The sequence below is a fragment of the Trematomus bernacchii genome, unplaced genomic scaffold (assembly GCF_902827165.1).
Source record: "Trematomus bernacchii unplaced genomic scaffold, fTreBer1.1, whole genome shotgun sequence".
Classification (NCBI taxonomy): Eukaryota; Metazoa; Chordata; class Actinopteri; order Perciformes; family Nototheniidae; genus Trematomus; species Trematomus bernacchii.
Genome location: NW_022987588.1, coordinates 7,305,199 through 7,328,604, shown reverse-complemented (window position 1 = coordinate 7,328,604; position 23,406 = coordinate 7,305,199). Strand labels below are relative to the sequence as shown.

The 23,406-nt window shown below is 39.5% G+C and overlaps 1 protein-coding gene across 1 annotated transcript in view; it reads left to right on the top strand.

The window, feature by feature from the left end:
• The window catches only part of cntnap5a (contactin associated protein family member 5a), a 103,560-nt gene that overhangs the window by 66,998 nt on the left and 13,156 nt on the right, over positions 1-23,406 (top strand). Inside the window, exons 14-21 of the mRNA XM_034128399.1 lie at positions 3,606-3,762; positions 5,520-5,647; positions 7,007-7,177; positions 8,146-8,364; positions 14,736-14,975; positions 16,789-17,016; positions 21,467-21,600; positions 23,269-23,356. Of these exons, the coding sequence (XP_033984290.1) occupies positions 3,606-3,762; positions 5,520-5,647; positions 7,007-7,177; positions 8,146-8,364; positions 14,736-14,975; positions 16,789-17,016; positions 21,467-21,600; positions 23,269-23,356 (1,365 nt within the window). The remainder of the gene's footprint in view (positions 1-3,605; positions 3,763-5,519; positions 5,648-7,006; positions 7,178-8,145; positions 8,365-14,735; positions 14,976-16,788; positions 17,017-21,466; positions 21,601-23,268; positions 23,357-23,406) is intronic.

Sequence of the window (23,406 nt, the reverse complement as noted above, 5' to 3'; positions counted from 1 at the left end):
GCATTTGTTTACACACTTTCCTTATTTAACACCCATAATGAACCCAGTTCGCTAAGAGATAATAGTTTTTTTCCAAGTGATGTTAAATTCACAACAGCATTTTAATGACCCTTCTTCTCGGTGTTCAATTCTTAAGTAGTTGATACATCTATTTCGGTTTTTACACCTAACTAGGATTGATAGTTGTTCTTACGAAAGGACACCAACTGAATGAGAAAGCCAAATGTTGAATTGGCGAGTTTAGAAAAGAGTTCTGTTTCACTCTAGCGATGGTATCTCAGAGTGATGTCAGCCTGTCCAACCAGCAGCTGTTGAGATGTGTCTTGTATTTGTTTACATTTGAAAAAAAATCATTTGCAGTGTCACCCTCTAAAAACGCTCTTTGTTATTTGTTTGAGATTGATGAAATACCAATCTTTGACGACAACTAGCACTTGTTCCTATGCTGTTGAAGTGCCATCATCAGAATCTCAATTCACCATTTCAATTTTGGCCTGTCACAGTATTCCTCCACCGCTGTTTGTTCCCAAATCATTTGTATTTTGTCTGTGACGAACATTGCAGGCTCTAGCCGCTGCTTGTAAGGGCTTCATGTGCGGGAGTTGTCAACATTTTGATTTCCCTTAATCTTAGTGGGGAGACAGAAAGCTGTATTTGCTTTGCTGGCTGTGAACATGTCCTGACATTATCCAGCCAATTTGAGCGGGAGAGTGAGAGTCATCTCTGCTTCAGGAAGTATTGATTGTCTTTTGTGTGTGTTCAGTGGAGGGGAGGGATTTAAGATGAGCCGCAGTGTAGAAGGGAACAGGTGTACAGTGAGCTAATTAAAAGATACAGTCAAAAGACAACTAAGAGTTAATTAATTGTAAGATTTGTAATTATTATGCTGGCTTGTTGGCCAGTGTTATACAAGCAAACAGTGTTTACTGTCCTATATTATTTTTATTTTCTGTCCTATTTACCACTGCATATATGTCTTTTTGAGTTTTTATACTTCAAGTCAGACTTTGGCATTTAGGGTTCACGTTATTTGGCATTTGCCTGTTTTACATGTAGGGCTGGGCGATGTGAAGAAAGCAAATGTCACAATGTTTTGATTAAATACCTTGATTTTGATATTGATATTGCAACAAGTGATCAATTGGATGGAGGTAAAGTAATGACTAACCTTTGAGGACAACAAAAGAAATCAGAAGAAAAAAACACACGATTCTATCATGCAGCCTTAAACACCAGGAAAAGAAACACCTTATAAGATAAGAAGTACCATAAGATAAGATACAAGTAATGACAATATCAACAAATCTAAGACAATGTCTCATTTCATAATGTTTATTTATGTATTGCCCAGCCCTAATTAAGTGCTGACAAAATGCCTGCAAGATGTTAGGAAATATGCTAAATAATGTATTTAATAGCAACTCAGATAATTAAAAATGTTTTTACCGTGCCTATTGGCTCCGTAGACAGCACTGTTTGTTGAGTTTCGAGGTGTGGCGCTGTCAGTAGCGCTGAAACAGAGGAGATCAATAGACAAACAGACAGAACATGTATTCACTGATTGGTTTCTTAGCCTGCTTGCTTTTCATGGTTGTAAAGAGAGCAACAGCTAGAGGAGGGAGAAAGAGAGACAGAGAGCGGGTGTTTCTGCACCTCCCCCGCTGATTGTGACGGAGCATTGTAAATAAAATCAAATATGTATTTAGACTCTGTTAGTGTTACCTTCCCATGTGAGTGCTCTGATTCATAATTGTGTTGTTTGATTTGAAAAACAGTAGCCTTACACATTGTTGTTGTGAAGCCTTTTGCGAGCTATTGCATGGTTAGGTCAATGTATTTATTTAATAAAGAAAATTGCCACCTTGCAGTTTAACACCCCCCTCAGTCACATGATCCTGTCGCCTGGCCTGGGTGTCAGACTGAAACAGTGTGATGCAACGTCTCAATATTCATACTTCAGTAATAGGAGCCTATGCCTGTTCCAATGCATCCCCCCCCACCCCCCCATCTCCTTCAAGAGCCTCAATGCTATATCTATCATTATATGGCTATTATTAAGTATATAGCTCGTCGTTTTTCTGTATTTCTGATTTCTGAAAGCCATATTTGCCGTCATCGAGTAAACCCATGGTGGCATTAAACCGTTTGTCACAGGCTGTCAGATCCTGTTTAGAGAAGTGTTATCTACACAAGCAGAGTTTCACATGGAGGGTGAGTTAATAGAGATGGGACATTGTTCGCTGTATCATACTAATATGTCATGTCTATCCATACATTTAAACGTATGCAGCTATAATGTATGCCGGGTAGGATGAGGGCATCTTACCATGTGACACTTGATTATGGGTTGTGACATGTGGCTTAATGGGCTTTTCCCTCTCGCTGGCCTCATCTGCGAAGCACGGTCACGTTGTGTGACGGATGATTGAAGCTGGATCACTTAACCCCATAGTGGAGGCGATGAATTATGCCTTTACCTCGCGTTCACATAGATTGTCACGAAGCCCGAGCAGAGAATCAAAACAAAAACCATTTACACAATGCAGGGAATAAACAATTTGGTTAATTTACAACAACAAAAAATAAAATGATTTGTTTGTTTATTTCACATAAACCATACATAAAAACAGGGACAGATACAAATAAGCAAAGCAGCAGATGTAATATATAGAGGGCGTCTAGCTTAAGCTAGCATGCAGTCAGCGTCACTGGTTAGGCTTTCAAATTGGAGTTGATACAAAAAAAGCGGAGAAAAAATAACCGGATATCTATTTACATAATGTTAAAGTGTGAATGCATTGAATATGACTGTGTACAAGTGATAGGTGTGATAGTGTATGTGTGTATAACCTTTAAAATGAATGCCACATGTTTTATGTATGTGTGTATGTGGAGCTGGGTCTGTGCCTGCATATATTATATCATGTTTATTTGTGTAACAAATAGACAAATTGTTCTCGGTGCTTAAACGCTTTATATGTGGACTTGTAGCTAAAATGGTCTGATTACCTAACGTTTTCAGGTTGTGTGAGATATTGTGAATCACCTTTATTCACAGTTTGATTTGTTTGATTTGATTCTCATTATAATGTCTCATGTTTATGTAAGCCTCTCGCGCAGCAGCCTCTCACAGAATAGTTTTACAGTCGCATGCTATCTATAAATCTTTAATATTTGTTGGGGTATTTGATTTTCTTTATTCTTCATTGCACAAAAAAAATGTCAAGGATTCAAGGCTTTTATTGTCATGTGTGCATAGCTGCAGTGCAGTTATGACAATGAAATGCTGAGGTCACACGCTCCTCCAACAGTGCAACACAATACAACAGATAATACTCCAAGTAGATAAAATAGAATAGAATATAGTAGAAATAGTGCAAGAATAGTCTATATACAAGTAATTGGAATATTGATATATATAAGTTCCAAACAGATTAATGTTATGGATGTTCTTTCAAAAGTTCAGGTGTTTAACAGTCTTGTTTTTACATTTTGAGATAGATCCAGTGGAGCAAAAAAAATGCAATCCTCCTCCTATAACCCATGACCTTGAACTACTTAAGCGTGAGCTCCGTGGTAACCGACTGTCCGCTGTGTTGTTTCAGACGGGAGTCCGCTCACCTGGTGGCTGGACTGGCAGGGGGAGAAGCGCAGCTACTGGGGGGGCTTCCTGCCGGGGGTCCAGCAGTGCTCCTGCAGCCTGGAGGAGAACTGCGTCGACATGAACTACTTCTGCAACTGTGACGCTGATACTGACTCATGGTAAACTGTGCACACACACTCACACACACACACACACACACAATTGGCATTTGTTTAGATCAGAGAGAACATTTCCTGTGATATTCAAGATGCAAAGGTGTTATTGTCATATGCACAAGGCTACAGTGTGGAAATGGCAATGACATTCTTCTGACCCGAGCTCCTCCAACAATACCACAACAACAGGAATGTTTATCGGGGCTTTTTATTGAAAGAGGTTTTTCTATTATTTTGTTCACCACATGTACTGTATATCTCTGAGGGTAGACAGAATGTAGCAACACAATTTACAAGCTGTAAAAGAAGTATTAAGATCCTATACTAAAATGAAAGTACTTATACCACACTGTAAAAATACTCCACTACAAGTTAAAGTAGTTATTGTTCAGTAAAATGTTTCCTATCCGTGTTTTAATATATTACATTATGTTTTTGGATGTATATTACTGCTCCATTCATGTGTATAATCTATTGTATTTTGCTTTTTTAGGTTGTGCTTTTGTAATGCTCTGTTGGGTAGATTCATCTACATCAATGCATCATATTGTATATTATCATTATATTTATGATTCTAAAAGCAAAACCGAAAAATGCCCCTGTTTTCAGCTAATCCCAAATGTTTGTTTATATAGTTTAAGAAGTAATATAAAACATTATGGAAAACTGTAGTTTTTACTGTTTCGGATTTTCTTTGTTTACACTGGAGAGGAAAACTAGGAAAATGTGTTATCTGAAAAGTAACTTGTAACTAAACTGTCTAGTACATGTGCAATATTTTCTTTCAGATGTGGTATAGTAGAAGTATTACGTTGCATGAAACGAAAATAGTCAAATAGAGTACCTCACCTAGTATAGTTCTAGTAAAGTATTAAGAGTAATTGTAAACTCCACCACTGCTGCTACAACCTCCATCCTCCACAATGAACACACAGTTAAATAAACCTCTGTTCGGGAAAAGAATTGAAGATTACAACAGTAATGAAGGGATTATCTATTTTAGAAATGATTTAGTTTAAGCTGGGTGTTCATAATAAAGGCGCTCTGTCCTGATCTAAAAATAAGATTCCCTACTGTATGTAAATGTCCAAATACTGTATGTAAAAGAAAATGGGTCAAGACCATGAGAGAAATAAAACCCAGATGAATAATAGCATAAATGATCTCATAATCGCTCGCTCTCTGGGACATCCATAAACTGGAACCCTGAGATAACCCACAGATTAACTACTTATGATTATGAAGCCAAATTATCGATTTGGGATTCAACAAAAATCAATTAGGAGAGAATGCATCTACATCGCAGAGCACCAAGAACATCTCAGAGTCCAGATAATGTTTTCTATTTGCCTCTAAAGTTCATTCGAATCAATTGAGGCAGAATCTTTAACAATCTCATACCACTGTTTACCCCAAGTTGATTAATTACAGCTCAGAGACATTATAACAATCATGATCAATCTAATCATATCTTTAAGCACTGAAGGAAAAGACAAAGGCTGCATTGTGGTGGTGGTGTATTAGACGCTCGTTGTTTACTGTGTGTTAATCCAATGCAAAGCTTCTCTCCATTCAGCTCAGTGTGCATATTTCCAGAGGCAGCTGTCTGCACCGTGATAGATTGCCCCTTTTTTAATGTGTTTACTCTCCGTTCTGTGCTAATGCAGAGGAATGGATGCCTTTATCTGAATCCCCAGAAAGTCATCCACCCCGAGGGGCACCGTGTTACTATTTATTTATTTCTGTTTTGTGTGCCACAGGGCTAATGACACAGGAATCCTCTCCTATAAAGACCACCTGCCAGTGAGCCAGATAGTCATCGGAGACACCAACCGAACGGGCTCGCAGGCTGTGTATCACATCGGGCCTCTGCGTTGTTATGGAGACAGTAGGTGATCACCTCAGTGTTGAAGCGACTTTGCCAGATTTGGCTGCAGATGGAAACCTTGATTCCCACTTTTAGGATTGATCAGAGCTGAGAGGATGCCTTCACGCCTCATGTGTTTATCCATGAGTACAAAGTTAAAACAAATCTGTTTTTGAACAAGTCAGACCTCTGGCTGGGTGGACTATCACCTCGTGAAATCTGTCTTTACAAACTCATGTTGTGCAGCCAGGCAAGAGTCCAAAAAATGAGGGGAGACACGGGGGGGGGGGGGGGGGGGGGGGGGGAGTAGAGCCTGAAAAGCAGCACGGGAACATGAAAGAGGTTGTAGATATTTTCTGCTTAATGTCCCAGAGTGAGGTGTGGACAAAGGGCAGGGAATTTTTAGTAGCTCATCTGCAGTCAAATGTAGCTCAGAGACCCCCATGATTTTATTTCAAATTCAAGTGGAGAGAGTGTTTCCTGCAGAAATTAAATATGTCTGCACAGAAGATAGGGAATATTTCCTGTGTTGTGACCTATTTAGTTTCCCCTTTCCCACTTTGAAACCATTTCTAGACATTATAAGACATTGTTATCATAAGCTAAACTATATTATTATGAATGTATGAATATGTACTGAAAAACGTTTCCTATTGTGCAAATAATTGTATAACAGTTTGCTAATAGCTTTGGTGATTTGCATGTCGTTTCCAGACTTTGTTATTCCCTTGAAATAAACCTTTTTCACTTAATAGAAAATTCAGTCGTTTTTATACGAGGAACTGATTTACTTTTAATGGTATTATTTGACTTTATCATTTAACCTCAGTACCACAGCATCCCCCAGCAATGAGCACTCCTAACAAAGGATCTGGACATGTTTTATGTGCCAAATAAAACGGCTTACTGAAAAGGAAATCTGCATATAATGTGAAATACAAAGACTGTCTCACAACAGGAACTACAGCATTTGTTAAATGTGTTAAAGTGCTCCAAACAATTATGTTATTTGCTGTTTGCCACATCTCCTGCAATGCTGTGAATGATGCTGGTGCCCTTTTAGTGGAAATGAATTGGAGTCAGGATGTTATACATTTATTAAAACGTCTTAGAGGGCTTGACACAGGCAGCGGTTGTTCAGAGTGTGTGAATTCTGACACTAAAGGCCTTCCTGTTTACAACCAGAAGTCAACTGTGGAAACACAGATCAAATGTCGTGTTTCCTTAACGCCCTTAAGGTTTCATCTTTCTCAAACTGATGAAAAGGTGCAAATTAGGCAAACAGGGAAACAAAAGAAAACTAAAAATATGTGTTACTTTGTGCACAGCCTCCAAGTCAGGAATCGTCCCATCTCAACTCTTCTTCTCTTTTCATTACAGAGTCTATTTGGAACGCAGCGTCTTTCTACCAGGAGTCCTCCTACCTCTACTTCCCCACGCTGCAGGCCGAGCTCGCCTCTGATATCTCCTTCCACTTCAAGACCAGCGCGCCTTCAGGAGTGTTTCTGGAGAACCAGGGCCTCAAGGACTTCATCCGAGTGGAGCTCAGCTGTGAGTCAACGTTCTGACCAGAATAGACAAGTAGGGAAAGAGAAGTACATGACAAGGGCATGCAAACAGAAGAACACCCACAAAAAAAATCCTGTCAGGGATTTCTTTTGAAAAGCACATAGATGGAAATGCTAGCTGTACTGTAGTTGACAGTTTAATTTCCCCCAGAAGCTGGCTGTCAGGTGTGCACAGCGTGAGGTATCCTAATGACACAGTCAACAGCTGTGTGATGCTGTCACAGGAGACGTTAAAAGCATTTCCTTACTACCCATGTTGCGAAGCTGCAATCCTTAATGAACACCCAAGACAGGTGAAAATGGTCTTGCAGATGAAAGAGGCAGTCACATGCTGCCAATCAGATACATTTATGAAAAAGATTGACTCGTGTTCATGACCACCAGAGAAGAACATGCACTGCAGTTAAAAGGTTTTCAGTATAGCTTTAAAGAATATAAGCACAGAAACGGTCCAGTATTAAGTACTTATCCAGTCCTTAGAGAGGAAGCGTTAGCAGCAGTGGATTAGTTTAATAATTGCAGTTGTTAAAAGAGATTTGAGATGGTTGATTACAGTGTTTTGTTCACAAACCTAAGGGGGGACTTCTCAGGATATTTGGAGCCATTATGTATTGCTGCAGCATCGGAGACATTGTAAAATATTGACGTGCTGTCAGCTGAGCCCCCTCATAAATCTATTCAGGTCATCAAGTTTTCCCAGCAGCATTGTATCGCATTGCATCAGAAAGGGAGGATAGAAAAGAACATAAAAAAACTAATATCTCATTCAGTCTGACCTGGCTGTGTGTGTGTGTGTGTGTGTGTGTGTGTGTGTGTGTGTGTGTGTGTGTGTGTGTGTGTGTGTGTGTGTGTGTGTGTGTGTGTGTGTGTGTGTGTGTGTGTGTGTGTGTGTGTGTGTGTGTGTGTGTGTGTGTGTGTGTGTGTCTGTGTGTTTCCCCTCTGGCCCTCCAGCTCCCTCTGTGGTGACTTTCTCCTTTGATGTGGGAAACGGTCCAGCGATCCTGTCCGTGAAGTCCCACCTTCCCCTGAATGACAGACAGTGGCACTACGTGAGGGCAGAGCGTAACGCCAAGGAGGCGTCGCTGCAGGTCGACCAGCTTCCCCCCCGCTTCCTGGAGGCTCCCGCTGACGGACACCTCCGCTTGCGTCTCAGCAGCCAGCTGTTCGTAGGTAGGCTCGCTGTCACACTGAACATGCCTCCACCAGAGACTGCTTTATCATATGATAGTAATTCATTGTAACCTGCAGTCATTGCAGCAAGATGTAAACACCACTGTGACATATTATCCCATTATAAAGGCTGCCTGGTGAACGTAGGCCCTCCGTTAAAGGGGAGGCACTATTGGTGACAATCATAACAATTTTATTGTTCTCATTTTCAGGTTTATATTTGTATTTAGTTTCTCTACTGTGACATGTCTCCATTCCTTAATGTTCAAAAAGCTCATTATTTTTCTCCCACTGCCTGTGCTGCAGCACCTCTTTTCACCCTCTGTCTGAAACCAGAGATCTGCTCTGATTGGTTAGCTGGCCGGCTCTGTTGTGATTGGTCCACCGCTTAGAGATGTCACGCCCCTTAGCCTATCATGTGCAATGTGTTGGAGCGCTAGCCAATAGAAGCACGAGTGTTTAATAGTGATGTCACTATGTTCTGGAAGTAAACAAAGGAGACAATGGAGGCGTTTCAGCAGGGGGGGGCAGTGTGAGAAACTCCCTCTGAAGGGATCGTTGAGATTGTATTCTTTAGAGACCATTTACATGCACACAAACCTTAATAGCACACTACAGGAATTGGAAAAACATAAAAAGCATAAAACGGCCTCTTTGACTCATCGATAGCCTCATTAAACTTGATTATTTATAATGAGACAATTATTTTTGTAGTTTTTCTAAATTGTATGTTTGCATTTTCACATAAGGCATTATCTTGTTGGATAGGGTTTTAAGATATTTCATCTATGGGAATTTTGGATATCTCTTAACCATTCCATAAATCTGAAAATACTCTCAACAGTCATTACAGAAAATCCTTTGTTGCCATGTTTTTATGAATAAATGTACATTATAGATTAGGCTATGAATGATACATGAACAAACCCCTCTGTAAAATCCTTCAGAATACATATAGGAATGCTTAATAAGTATAACATTAGTGCATTTTGGATAACTCTACGCGAATAGAGAAGAGTAGGAATATAATTACCTTGTATTGTGGATGATTTGTTCCATTGTCTGAAAAAAGAGTCTCAAGATTAGCCAGTGAGTAAAAGAATCATATTTTAGCCTCATTTGTGTGCCTGAACTCTGGTCTCAACCGATTTCTGTAGAAAATATCTGTTTATTTTTTACTCAATGCTTCTCTGTTTTCAGAAGCTAGTTGCCAACTGTGTCTGTACTTCTCGATGCCGAGCAGGAAGTGAAAACGTTAACAGCCTGTTGCTGAAGATAAAGATAGCAAGTTAGAAAATGTGTGGGCAATTAAAACCAAAGCAAAGAGCAGATAGATATTTTACCACAAGTCGGTGACAATTCCCTGTTGGGTTATCATCAGGAGCAACAAAGTTCACATTTGTAATTGTTCATATATAACAAATATTGATTGGTGCAGCTTTAAAGGAAAGTTCAAAGGACTCAAAGCTAAACTCAAATGCCTTTTGTACTTTTGAAAGAGTAATAATAAAATAAAGTAACAGCTGAGGCTTCTGGAGAGGTTTTATCTTAGCTTAAGCTGAACTTTAAAATGAATTTCTGCACAGGGCAAAGACTGATTTTTATGTCACCGTCTTTTGCAATGTAGTCACACTGCCAAGGTGTCTCTTCACAGCTCAAATGGAGAGGAGAAGTGATTACAGCTAACAATAATACAAAAAAAATACAAACCTGCCCTGTAAGCTACTGTGAAGAACTAATGTGTTTTATTATTTTTTCATTATTGCTCTGATTCAGAAGCATGGCTGCTCTCTTTCTCCTCTCACATTGCTCTAGCCTTTCCCTCCTCTGACATGTTAATGTGTCTCCTTAATAATACACCAGCCCTCTGGAGGGGACAGACCCCATTTTAAAAAGGGAGGTTTTTTTTCACGTGTTCTCCTTTTTATACTGTAGGCCTACAGTTCGTGCACTCAATGGGTAATTTACTTTTAGAAATCATTTATAAGGAGATGGAAATGAAGCAATGACCTCTGTTGATCTCAGAAGACACTGCCATTTGGTGAAGATTTAATTGTTTTCATAAGAAGGTGACATTTGATCACTTCTTCAAAGACAATGGCTTTAAGGCTTTTCCTGACAATTTAAAAGTGATTGGTAGTTTGGAAAAGTAGAAGATATAAAAATAATGACCACTTTATAAAATATAAAATATCTCTATATAAATAATAGCTGCAACAAAATGGCATTTATTTAATGAAACAAAAAAAACACTATTATGCACAAAAAAAAGACAAGTTTAAGAATATCTCAATAACACTATTTAAAGTTATTTAGTGCCTCTACTTTAACATGAATCTGTTGTGATTGGTCAACCACTTAGAGATGTCCCGCCCATTAGCCTATCAGTTACAATGTGTTGGAGCGCTATAGCTAATGGAAGCGTGAGTGTTACATAGTGATGTCATTATGTTACAGAAGGAAACAAAGTAGTCCAATGGAGGTGTTTTAGACGAGGGGGCTGGGATGTGATGGAGACCTAAATAACTCACTACAGGAAAGGGAAAACCCCAGCATAATAGGGCCTCTTTAAAGGGTGTTCAATTGATATCTTTGCTGCATTTATCACCAACTCCACATAGGAATATTCAGTAGCTTCACAATGTATTACGCAAGACAGTAAGGCTGCTAATTATTTATTTAAAAGCACTTTCCATTCGTCTTTATTCGATTATAGTCAACCGTGATGGATAGTAGAAATTGAATTTGACTAAATGATATTTCTCGGTCTGTGTAGATATACTGTAATTATACTGAAAGGCCGTATTAAATCAAGTCTTTGTGACAGTCACCCTGAACAAATATAGGCAAGTTTGCAGAAAGAGGTTTGGAAATGGTTTTATATGCACACATGCAGTTATAGCAATTATTTTAGGATTAAAGTACCTTGGTGGTCACATGAAAAATACTTTTCAGAGATAGATTTATATGTGATTCCCGTCTGAGCATAAATTATTTATACTGTTTTTATTTCTCAGGGACAGTGGGTATTAAAAACACATTACTGTAAATATGCCAGACTGTGCCAGGGGGGCTAGTTTTCATCTGTAGTCCCTGTTCAGGTGTGAAGTTGGCAGCCTAAAAATCTATAAACAAGAGTATAGAACAACAATCATGATAAAGGGCATATCAATTAAAGCAAAAACACTGCGAGACATAAGCCCAACGCAGATTGGGCAGCAGTTAAAAGCAAATTATAGTTCAACAAAGCAAAACAAACAATTATGGAGCACTTTAAATTACAGAGCAGCTTCGCCAAAATAGACAAAGCAAAGACCTATATGAGCAACTGAGCAGCAGCGCCGTGGTTAGTCAGGCAAAAGGGCAGTTGAGCAGAGTTGTGTATTGACATTTAACAAATGGTGAAGTAAACAAAACTAATGCTCATACAGTAGATTTGATGACTCGCAAGCCATGGTACCTAACATATACTCAACCCTTATGTTGTGTTCGGGTCTCCCGTGACCCGTTTCAAGTTAAAATGATATAATAACTACGCTCTAGTTTTTTGTATCGGAACAAGGCTTCATGATATCCTCCACAACAGCTATATAAACATTTTAGCCAAGTCTGAAGGTCTCTAAAAAATCAAGTGTATCATTTGGTGTTGGACCCAGCAGCATTGTTGTGGGTGACTCGGGGTCAAATTTGGCCCAATCAAGATTAATCTTTCACTTTAGACACCCCACCCCCACCCCCTTCTTCCACTGTAACAATAATTTAAAACTCTTTTTGGGGAGATTGTATTCTAATATTAGTCTATAGTCAGATAACGTAATGATCCACTGTCTTCACTATAGGAAATATAATTAGTGAATTGAATCACATGTTTTACTTAAATATGTGGTGTAATGTTTGTTGGGGCCATAAAATAAAATTACAACAGGATTATACGGTTATGAATGCATAATAAGTTAGTTATGATGAGTTAAAACAATATTGGATGATAGTCATTATTTTTGAGTCTTTTGGACTGAGATAAATCATGGGTCAAAATTGACCCGCGAACACCATGAATGGTAACAGCTTTCGAACACAACACAAGGGTTAATACCACTCATGAGCTGCTTTCATTGAAATGTCCATCATTCTCTAAAGGTTTTTACAACATGCCATAGCGTGTGTGTGATAGAAACCTCCTGGTTAAAGCTAGCTAAGATGACACAGGGAATTTCAGTGAGAAAATGTGGCTATTTGCATTCCTTTTTCAGGTAGTGAGAAATGATTTGCATATCCTGGACTATAAAATGGCAGATTGAATTTATTCATTCACAAAAAAAAAACTATACTACAAATAAGCAGCAACCTTCAGGTCTGAAAGCTGAAGCTAATAAGGAAGTGCTACAGACCTGCATTCTCTCTGATAGCCAGCAGGGGGCAAAGAAAAGGCAAGTCCTTATGTATAGAGGTCTATAAGAAAATGGCCCTACTCTTTACGTGGTTAATTTTCCTCAGTAAACATTTTGCGGGTGAGCTTATGGTGTCAATTGCTAGTTTCAAGCCTTCTTCAATACAGCATGGAGTTCCTTTTCTAAATGATCTTCACATTTAGAGTAAATAGACTATAAAGCAGGGTTTGCTTATGCTAGGGCTACCTTGTCATTGACAGGTCACCACCACAGTGTTTAAAGTTTGGAGGATATTTAGATGTGTTTTTGTCGTATAACTTCAACCCATTGACGGTGTGTTTTCAGTCCATGAAAGCCCCTCTTTATAGAAGTCTTTCCTGGTAAATATTAGCAGTCGTGAAATTAGTATGTATGAGAGCTACTGTTTGTGCCGTCAAAATACACCAAACACTTTGCATATGCAAGACAAATTCGAAAACTTATGATGGAGCCTCATTTATCAGCCTCGTGGGATAATGACAGGAAATGATACCCACCTGTTAGTGTGTTTTTTCTTTCTGGGCTAAATGACAGGCATAACAATGATACCTTTCCATCAAAAGTCATCAGTGTTCCTTTTCTATGAGGTGTAAATAAGCAGCTGTCACCATGTAATAAATATGTGTTGCGTCTCACAGTTACTGTATGTCTTCACGATACCTGTCTAATCCAATGTATTGTATTTTTAGTCTTAATGAGTTTTATCACGCTTAAGTGCCTTCAGATCTGCCCCAGTTGCAAACAGCAATTAGGTAATTTTTTATCGTAAATCCTCATCAGCCTTGAAGGGAATCATGGTTATAACATCAACAAAGATTGCTTCTTAGCACAGCCGGCGAGCATTAGATGTGACTAATGGTTGTCCTCCTCTTAGGAGCAGAGATGGCAAAAGTGCACACATCCTTTACTCAAGTGGAAGTACAGATACTCGTGTTTAAAAATACTCTGGTAAAAGTAGAAGTACTGACTAAACCTCTTTACTCGGGCTTCGAAATGTACTTAAGTAAAAAGTACCCATATCTAGCAGCTGTTTTAAAGAGTACCTGACCTCCCTTTATATTAATAGAACAATAATGTAATTGTTAGCTAATTAATGTTTTGATGCTGAACAACGGCAAAATTACAAAGTTCTCATTGGTCGATCTTCCTTAGAGAAGTCCAGGAAATGATGGATACACGGATCGTGTTAAAATCAATAGGCACGCAATGACTCTAAATAATAATGATCACGCCACCAAACACACATTCAAACTAAAGGAACCAGCCTGTTTGGGAAATGTAAGAAGTAGAAAGTACAGGTATTTGTGTTAAAAATGTAAGAAGTCAAAGTAAAAAGTCGTCAGAAAAATAAGTAGTTGAGTAAAGTACTGATACCAGAACAATTTACTTAAAGGTCCCCTATTATACTGTTTTTCATCAATATATAATAGGTGTCAGATATATACAAAACATGTCTCTGAAGTGTTTGGCTCCAAACACCAAACAGATCATTGCAGCATCCCATAATCCCCTCTGTTTCAGCCCTGTTTCAAAAGTGCTGATTCTCTGTCTGTTACTTTAGATGAAAATAAGGAGCCACTCCCCACGCCCCTCTGAGAGATATTTGGTTAAAAAGAACACAATGGTGCTCTAGGAGGAGATTCAGGTGATAAGGTGGGGGGGGGTTTACCTTGGTTGGTGATTGGCTAATGGTTACACAAGCCAAAACAACGTTATGACATCATCAAGTGGCCAAAATCTGATCAGCTCATTTTCAGACAGGTTTTTATATAAATGGATCAGGACAAAAAGAGAGAGAATCTTTGTTCCTGAAACTTTCAGAATCTCTTTACACAGAGGGGACACATGTTGATGTAGAAGAGACATGAACAAGTGGATTTTGCATAATAGGTGACCTTTAAGTACAGTAACGAAGTATTTGTACTCCACTACTTCCCACCTCAGGAGGAACGGCGTCCCAGCAGAGAGGCTTCATGGGCTGCATCAGGACTCTGACAGTCAACGGCGTCTGCTTCGATCTGGAGGAGAGGGCCAAGCTGACCCCCGGGGTGACCTCAGGTTGCCCCGGTTACTGCAGCGGCTCCAGCAGCCTCTGCCATAACCGAGGGCGGTGCATCGAGAAAAGCAACGGCTACGTGTGCGACTGCTCCCAGTCGGCCTACGGGGGAACCACCTGCGACCAAGGTGAGTGCCCATTGACAACAAAAGCTTCACACTTAATGTAATTCTTTAAATAGGGTAATGTTGATTACCACAAATAAATAATCAATCATTGCCAAGGTTATTCCATTACAGCGCATCAATAAAAATGCAAGTAATGCAAGGGGCAATTAATACTTGTCCTGGCTCCAGACTCCGAGAACATTTAAAATGCATTAGAGCAAATTATCTCGGGCGGTATGTGAGAGCAGAGCGGAGGCACCGACACACGCCAGAGCCAGCAGAGCAGCAGGCTGAGCAAACAGTGCACACACGCAGAGGAGGAACACTTTGAAGGCGTAGTCGGAGCGACACGAGATGGAAAATTTGGCTGCCAATGTGACAGACCACACTGCAATGTTTACACTGTTTTCTCTTTCTCATAGTTTAAAATATAAAAGTGGCAGTGATGCCAGAATGAAAATAATCCGACTGCTGTTCAAAGATATTTCTGCTTTATTACAACTTGGATCCCACAGTTAGTTGTGTTGTTGTTGTGCCTATCAGATATGTCACGCAGGTTACAGACTCTCCCTCTGATCCGTGTCCCTCTGGGAGTTCAACTTGTGGAAGTGAAAGCAAGTTCTGAAAGCAAGTTCTGAAAGCAAGTTCTGAAAGAAACGCTTTCAGCGCTATGATGGCAGATTTTCAAAGCTCTGTGTTGTTGAAGTTTTGACATTATCAAAGAACTTCACATTGACAGCAAAAGTATGATTAAACTGCCTTTTCACAAGGAGATTTGTCCCTTTTATTTTCAGTTTTTTATTTAGTGTTTAGATGTGTTAGTACTCTAGTAATGATATGCAGCATCTGTATTGAGACTATCAGTGTATGGGCTGTAATACATTCAGCCATTACCACATCGACAGTATCTTCTCAAGACTTGACTACCTTTTTTATTCCCTTTTGGCTTCAACAAACGTCACTCCCTCGCCTAACTAACTCATAATGCAGCAACTTAGTATCTCACTGGTTTTAACAGATGATAAATCTTGGTTTGAAGATTTAACTGATCACACTCAAAGCACAGCTTAGTCTGCCTTCAAGCTACAAAGATCAAATGCTGACCCTAAATGAGCCGGTGCGCTGCTTCAGATCCTTAGCTTGGGCTGTTCCTTAAAGAAACGGAATTGAATCTAAATGCAACTGTGCTTTCTCCATAAGAACCCCTTGGCTTTGGCTCGGAGAATCGGTCTAAATCACTTCCTAATACCCACTTTAATTGTCTTTTATGAGACGTCATCTTTTTATTGCTTTATTGTTCTTTATTTTTCTTTTATTGACTTTTCTTTTATTGTTTTTATTCATTTTAATGGTTTGTCTTTTATCATCATCCGTCTTCTCTCCACTATTCCTTTGCATACTGTGTGTTTTTTATATATTTATTTGTTTTATATTCTTTTGCATGTCCAATCACTTTGTAAACTCCATCTTTAAAGGTGCTATATTATTATTATTATTTAATTATTGTTTTATTTATTGTTTATTATTATTATTAACTACTTAGGCACTGTCATTGTAAATGTGTTGCTGTAACAGTGTCATTTAAGCCAGTGGTAAAATGGGGCCATACTTCGACTTCCTACCTTTTTACCCTTTTGACCCCTTTCCTTCTCAACTAAAGCAGCTCAACACTCGCCTAACACGTTTATATTCACAGTTGTGCTGAGGCCTGCATCCTCTGGAGGCCATGAGCTGGCTTTTAGTCTTTTAATCTCGTTTCAAAAACAGTTGTAACAGAGCTCGCGGCACTGAAACCTCTTTTTCCTTTCTCTTCCCTGTGTCCCGCTGTGTGCAGAGGTGTCCGTGTCCTTCGACATGGAGTCCTCGGTGACCTACACCTTCCAGGAGCCCTTCTCGGTGATGCAGAACAGAAGCTCGCAGGCGTCCAGTGTTTCCACGGAGAGCAGCAGCAGAGCCAGAGAGGACGTGGCCTTCAGCTTCGTCACCTCCCAGAGGCCAGCCATGCTGCTCACTGTCAGCACCTTCAGCCAGCAATACATCGCTGTCATCCTCGCAAAGAACGGTACACGCTGCTCTTTACATTAAAAGTATGAAAGACAAAGGACCTGTCACCAAACTTATGGCAATGATAAATATATGGCTGAGTATTCATATACTTCTTTCAATGTTACCTGTAACCTTTATCAACGAAGCGGGAAAAACTTTGCTACGCAGCCAAGCGGATAAATTTAGCACTTGCATTGTTAGCAAACATCTTCCACCTTGTAACATGAACCAAATCAATGCTGCAGTAACAACAGTAGACTTGGGGTTTTATATATTTATATACTGAAAGGAAAATATCATATCTGCATCTCAGTTAAGGAATGATACACCTGTTTGCCCTCAGCCAATTAACACCATTTCAAATCCTTGTCGGATAAAATGCGGCACAGCTAACGTCATTATTTATAAGCAATTATTTGTATGGAAAGAATAACAGTTTGACATATGAAGCATGTAGTTACAATGGGAGTGATTTGATTAAGACATGAGGACTGTAAGGTCAAAATCTAGCTTAAGCTTTTTCTGTTGTTTGGGGACAAAACCTTTTCCATCTACATTGCTAAATAATTGAAGGTGTCAAGCGCTTTGCTTAAAGGGTCAATTATTCAGATTTCATTTTTGTAACCTACTAAGCAATTAGTGAATCTGCCAGCAGGGGGAAAAGTGTATCAGTGCACATGTTTCCTTTTTCAAATTGTGGAATAAGTGCAATTTTAATTAACAATTTCATTAGCTGTGTGTCATCATCCAATTTGAACTAACCTACTGTGAGTGTAAAGTGGCTTCACTACAGTAAGGTAATTTGTAGGGTGGGGTAGGGTGTTTTGAAATAACATTAATTAATTGGGAGGAAACTGACTCAAAAATACGTCTGTTTTGGTGCCTTCTTGCATCAATAGCACTTCATGAGCCAACAGGGGTAAACAAACTGAACAAAATCCCATTATATGCATGTTTTCCGCCTGTCTTTCGGTGAATCGAGAGGAAATAGGCAGTTGAATAATGACAGGTAGAAACAGGATCAAACCAGGGCCAGGGATTGTGGGGAAGGACACACCTCTGCGCGCTGATATAACCACTTTCCTGTTCCTGATCAGATAAAATCCCTGCTCTTACAGGCTGACACCAATGTGCTACCATGGTAACCAAATCATTATGTAATCATAATTACATACGTTAGGAGATAGCTTCTTGACAGTGGGCTGGTCCACTTTGCGTTTTCGCTCCACAAATGAGATGCACCGGGGTTCACTTGAACATCGTTATATTTCTAGGGCGGAAAAAAATCCACTTACATTAAAAGGATTCCATCAAAATCCCATTGCACTCCAGCTAACATGGTAGGGGGTTTTTTGTAACCACCAGGCAAGCACAGAATGCATGGACATGTTCAGATATGTCAAAACATAGTGTGAAATACAGGTTTATTTTTCAAAGGGTCTGGGGCCATAATTAACACATGAACACATTAAGACCAACATGTGGAAAGGTGTTAAACAGAACCGAAATGAGGGTGTCAGCTAACAGGCAGCTAATGTGTTGCCTCAGCTTCCAGCATGGATAAAATATCGGAGCCGCCCCCGCAATGTTGTGCAAACTGATTATGGGCTAATGAATAGATTTACCCTCCACGGTTCTGCTCCTCCTCTGCATCTGTCTCCACTGGGGATATAACAGTCCAATACATTAAACTAGTCCATATGCACAATAAAAGTCCTTGTATATCCATGGGAAAACTTGTTTTTGTTTTAAATACCTTAGACTGTAAACAAAACAAAATATATCCCAGATCAAATGTACGTTAAAGAGTCTTAAACATATTGTCTTTATAGTGCTGCAGATAGTTAAATATACCAGGTAATCTTTCAAGAGTGGATACAAGTACTCAAATTGGCACATTTTAGGTTACTTTTTGTAAAAAAAACTCAAGATGGCCGCCACTGATGGCTTTGGAATGTCCTTTTTTGCCACAGAAGCTCCTTTTACTTGCTCTTTATGAATGACTTTGGTGCCAAACCATACTTTTTTGAACACCTAGAAACCAAATTCAGATGTCAGGAGTTAATCCAAAGATTATTTTTACCATATCTGTCGAAGCCATAAAATCAAAATAATCTGCCGATGGAAAACTGGGTATAGCCTATCACACTTGGTAGTGGAGGAGGTGGAGGTATTTTGGGGTGAAACAGTGTAGTAGTAGAGGTGGTAATAGGCTTGTTTGAGACAAGCGAGACCGACGCAGACCTGCGCAATTGCGATGGCCGTCTTGCTAGTGCGTTGCATGATGGTTAGTCATTTTGTCCGACTTGCTCTGGAGGCTCGACTACATGAGACGTTGAAATCTCGCGGGACAAAGACGCCGGCAGCCTTGAGAGCGAGGCGGAGCAGTTTCTGTCCACGGGCTGCGGAAGCGAAATGCTTGATGGGAAACGACTCGCTGGTACCTCGAGCTGAGCGCTCATTGGTGGTGTTTACCCCGTGCTGGTGATGAAACTCTCCATTGGCTCGGCAAAAGTTTGTTGTTGTTTTGTGTCAGTTTTACGTCGCCACTTCCATTCACATTTTTCATCATTGTTCCACAATGTTTATCATCATGAAATTAATATCTATATATTTTATACTATACTTGCACTGCTTACTGTTTTCATACTTTATATATCTTAGCATATTCATACACACTGTTCATACTGCTCATACTGCTCATAGGCTACTGTGTATATCTAGTGTGTTCATATCCCTCACTGTTTATTCATCATTCAATTCATTCTATATTTTATTCTGTAGATTGTGTACATTACTTTTCACTCTACTGCTTTTTGCACTCCCGGTTAGAAGCTAAACTGCATTTCGTTGTCTCAGTACCTGTAATCTGTGCAATAACAATAAAGTTGAATCTAATCTTGAGCAGGAACAAATGTATTTACTTAGTACATATCTGACATTAACGATTATACACATTTGTGCATTCTTTATAAATGCAAACTGGTCAAGACCACTGACGGAAGTAGTTTTGAAAAGTAATAAGTGGTTCTGTCTTTTACATGTAGGATTCAACCCCCCTTGTATTGATTTGTTTTGAAATGAACAGACACTTGAGTCATTCATTTGTAGTGATATAATAATTGTGGGATTTCTATTGCATCCACTTCATCTGCAACGAAGAACGCCAACGCAATTTCCGCCATTCCAAACCGAGTCAAGCCGACTCCGAGCTGTCCGACTTCAGACAAGTTTTTTGAGACCGCCCCCGGCTGCAATCTGCTATTCTCGTCTACTTTCGAGGCGAGCCGCAGCTCATCTCAAACAAGCCTAATGGTGACATCATGGGGTTCAGTAATGGCTAACTAATTTTGCAATAAGCCCCACATTTTAACATGTTGTGTTTAAAATGACATAAAAAGCTCTAAAGTAGTTTCTAAATAATATATGTTTCTCTCCCATAATCAAAAACATGTATTCAATAACAAAATCACCAAAATGTATCCAGTGTTAGTTCAAATACATTCCTTAGCTGGAAATGATGGCCATCTTGGAAAATAAGTGACCCCAATGCAATGTTATGTTTAATATCTGTTTCCTTGTTTCCTTACTTAAGTATTTGTCCTGTTGCGAAAGAAGCTGCTGTGATGCAAGAAAAACCTCGGACTGGATCAGACAATAAAGTTTTATCGTATCGTAATGAAAAAATTAAAAACTAAGCTGTTTCACTTTCCGTCTGGAGAAAATTTCAGAAAAAGGTCCTCACTTGTTACAGACTATTTCCTGCTGTCAATGCAGTATCACCGTTTTCAGCCACTGACACGAGGAAAGCGTTGAAGCTTTTAGCTGACAGCTTTTAAGCTGTATCCAAACTTAGAGCGTCATATTGAGTGACAGTGCAGTTGTTAGTCAGAGTCAGTGTCCTAAGACTTTCTCTCGTGTTAAATCAGAGATCCCATGTTCCCCGGGCCTCTGTAAACACTGAAGGGCAGAGGAGACACTTCATCCACAGTGACCTTCATCTATAGGAGCACTCTCAGGATTTGAAATGAATCACTACACAAAGCCCTTCACCTACAGACCGGGAATTGTAATATTGACCCAGCTCAACTTGACAATGCATAGCTATCTGACTCTTTGATCTGGTAGCGATTGTGTGTGTGTGTGTGGGAGGAACACTGAGCACATATTGACTTGTTCTGTGTGGGAGACATGAGCAATGAGATAAATATGTGTATATCTATTAAAAAAAAGACAATTGAAGAAGAAGTTTAAAGATAGTGGTCTACTTATATTTAAGCAGCCACATCATTTCAGTAAAACTGTGTATTCTCTTTCAGTATTCGGCATACTTGAATCCAAAGTATTGTGGCTATATTGTCATCGAGTCAAAGTTGAATCAGTCGTCATAAAGTGCTTCAATGGACATTTCTATAGAGGTCTCTTTTCCGGAAAGTGTCACATGTTTTCTCATGCTTTGTGTCCAGGGAGTCTGCAGATCTGGTATCACCTTCAGACCGACAGGAGTCCAGACGTGTTCAGCCCCGTCCTCACCAACCTGGCAGACGGACGATTCCATCGAATCAGAATCCACCGAGTGGGAAAAAACCTCTATGTACAGGTGAGCAGGAGATTCTCTACCTCGCAAGGGGACATTTATTGGGTTTCTAGAACATGATAACATGCTTTAATGTTTAAAAAATATGTTATTTTTCGCATACTGTCTTACTGAAAATACCTGTATTCACCCTCTGTCTGCAAAGCTTCATTTTTTAAGCCCCCCTCCCTTAAAGCACAGTCCTATCTGATTGGCTAAGAAGGAATACATGCAAAGATCGTTCCAGAGTTAATTTCCTGTATCTATCTCTCATTGGTTTCGACACAGGCTCTTTAGGGTTGACTAACACCAGGTCTTATAGTCTCCAATGGAAGAAGTGAACATGAACACAGATTATGTCAGATTTTTTTGCTCCAGGGTCATCAAACTAAATATTGGACCCATTCAGCCTCATAACTTCCAAACATTTTGACATTCCGATACAAAAGTTGTATTTTCCAGATATATTGTTTGATTTGTCTGTCTTAGCAAACACTCTTTCGAGATCTGGCCACACAGAGCTTAACATAAGTCAACTTTTTAAATAGTTTTAAGCTTTGTTTACTAACACCCTAGCTAGCTTATATTTGAAGTGTTTCACATCTTTTTTAGCCGTCTAAATATCTACTTTTAGCTAAATAAAGTATAAATGGGAATGACAAGGACTTTTGCACTCTCGGTCAATATTGTGTGCTCCCTTGCAATACATTTTGCATTCCCTATGATTCATACAGAAAGGCTGAGCTGTATTATGATATACTATTACGCAGGTTCTCATAGCAGGCAAACAAAAGCCAAATAGAAACATCATCTGGATTTGAGATTGACAAAATAATATTCACTCACAGTCGATTTTCTAGAATCTCACAGAGTTGTGGGCCTCATCTAACAGTCTTCATTAGCAGATGGGTTTCGCGCCGCACTGAAGAACAGTATTTTGCGTTGGCAGAGATAACAATCTCCTCTATATATAGGACCGAGGGTGATCACATTTACATACTTGCACACTTTCTACACGTGATGACAACTGAGCAAGCTCCATCTGCTGACAAAAGCTGTTAGATGTGCTTGAAAGCTCCCAAAAAGGCTAAGGAGTGGAGTGCCAGTAAATATTGTTTTCGTCAGTTTCAGAGAAAGATTACGGTTATATTTAACTTTGCCAGCTATGAGCACCTTTGTCCACAATACAATAAAGATATGTGAAACAAACACAACAGTGTAATATCAAAGAAAGGCTTGTTGTTTTAGGATTATAAACAAAGAACACAAACAATAGGCAATCCTTTTTTAATTAACCTAAATCTTTATGTTGGTATAACATTTCATTTTCCACCTGTCATCCATACAATAGAGAGATGGTGCTCCACTGCAATCAAAATCTATTCTGAGCTGCGTCATTAAATGGCTATGTAAGCATTTTACAAACGGAAGTGGCCGTAATCAAACCCTGCAGTGTTTTATTGCGGATCATCAAGTTAAGTGATGCAACCGAGTCAGCGTGGTGTAGTGCAGAAGTGAAAGGTCTATATCACTTCAAAGCTAACTGTGGGCGGATATGGTTTTGCATGAAGCTGTAGAGGAGACCATTCCCAATCTATAATGTATTGAAATGTGCTGCTGCTGCTGCTGGTGTTACCTCGGTTTAGATTTCTTGTAATTGCCTTGTTATTTGATTTCTCTCCACTCAACCAGATCGACCAGGACATCCACAGAAAGTACACACTGTCATCCGATGCAGAGCTGATCCTAATCAGATCCCTGACATTGGGCAAAGTCACCAGTAAGTCCTCCCACGGTGTTCAGGAAATTGCTGCAAAAACTCCCACGTCA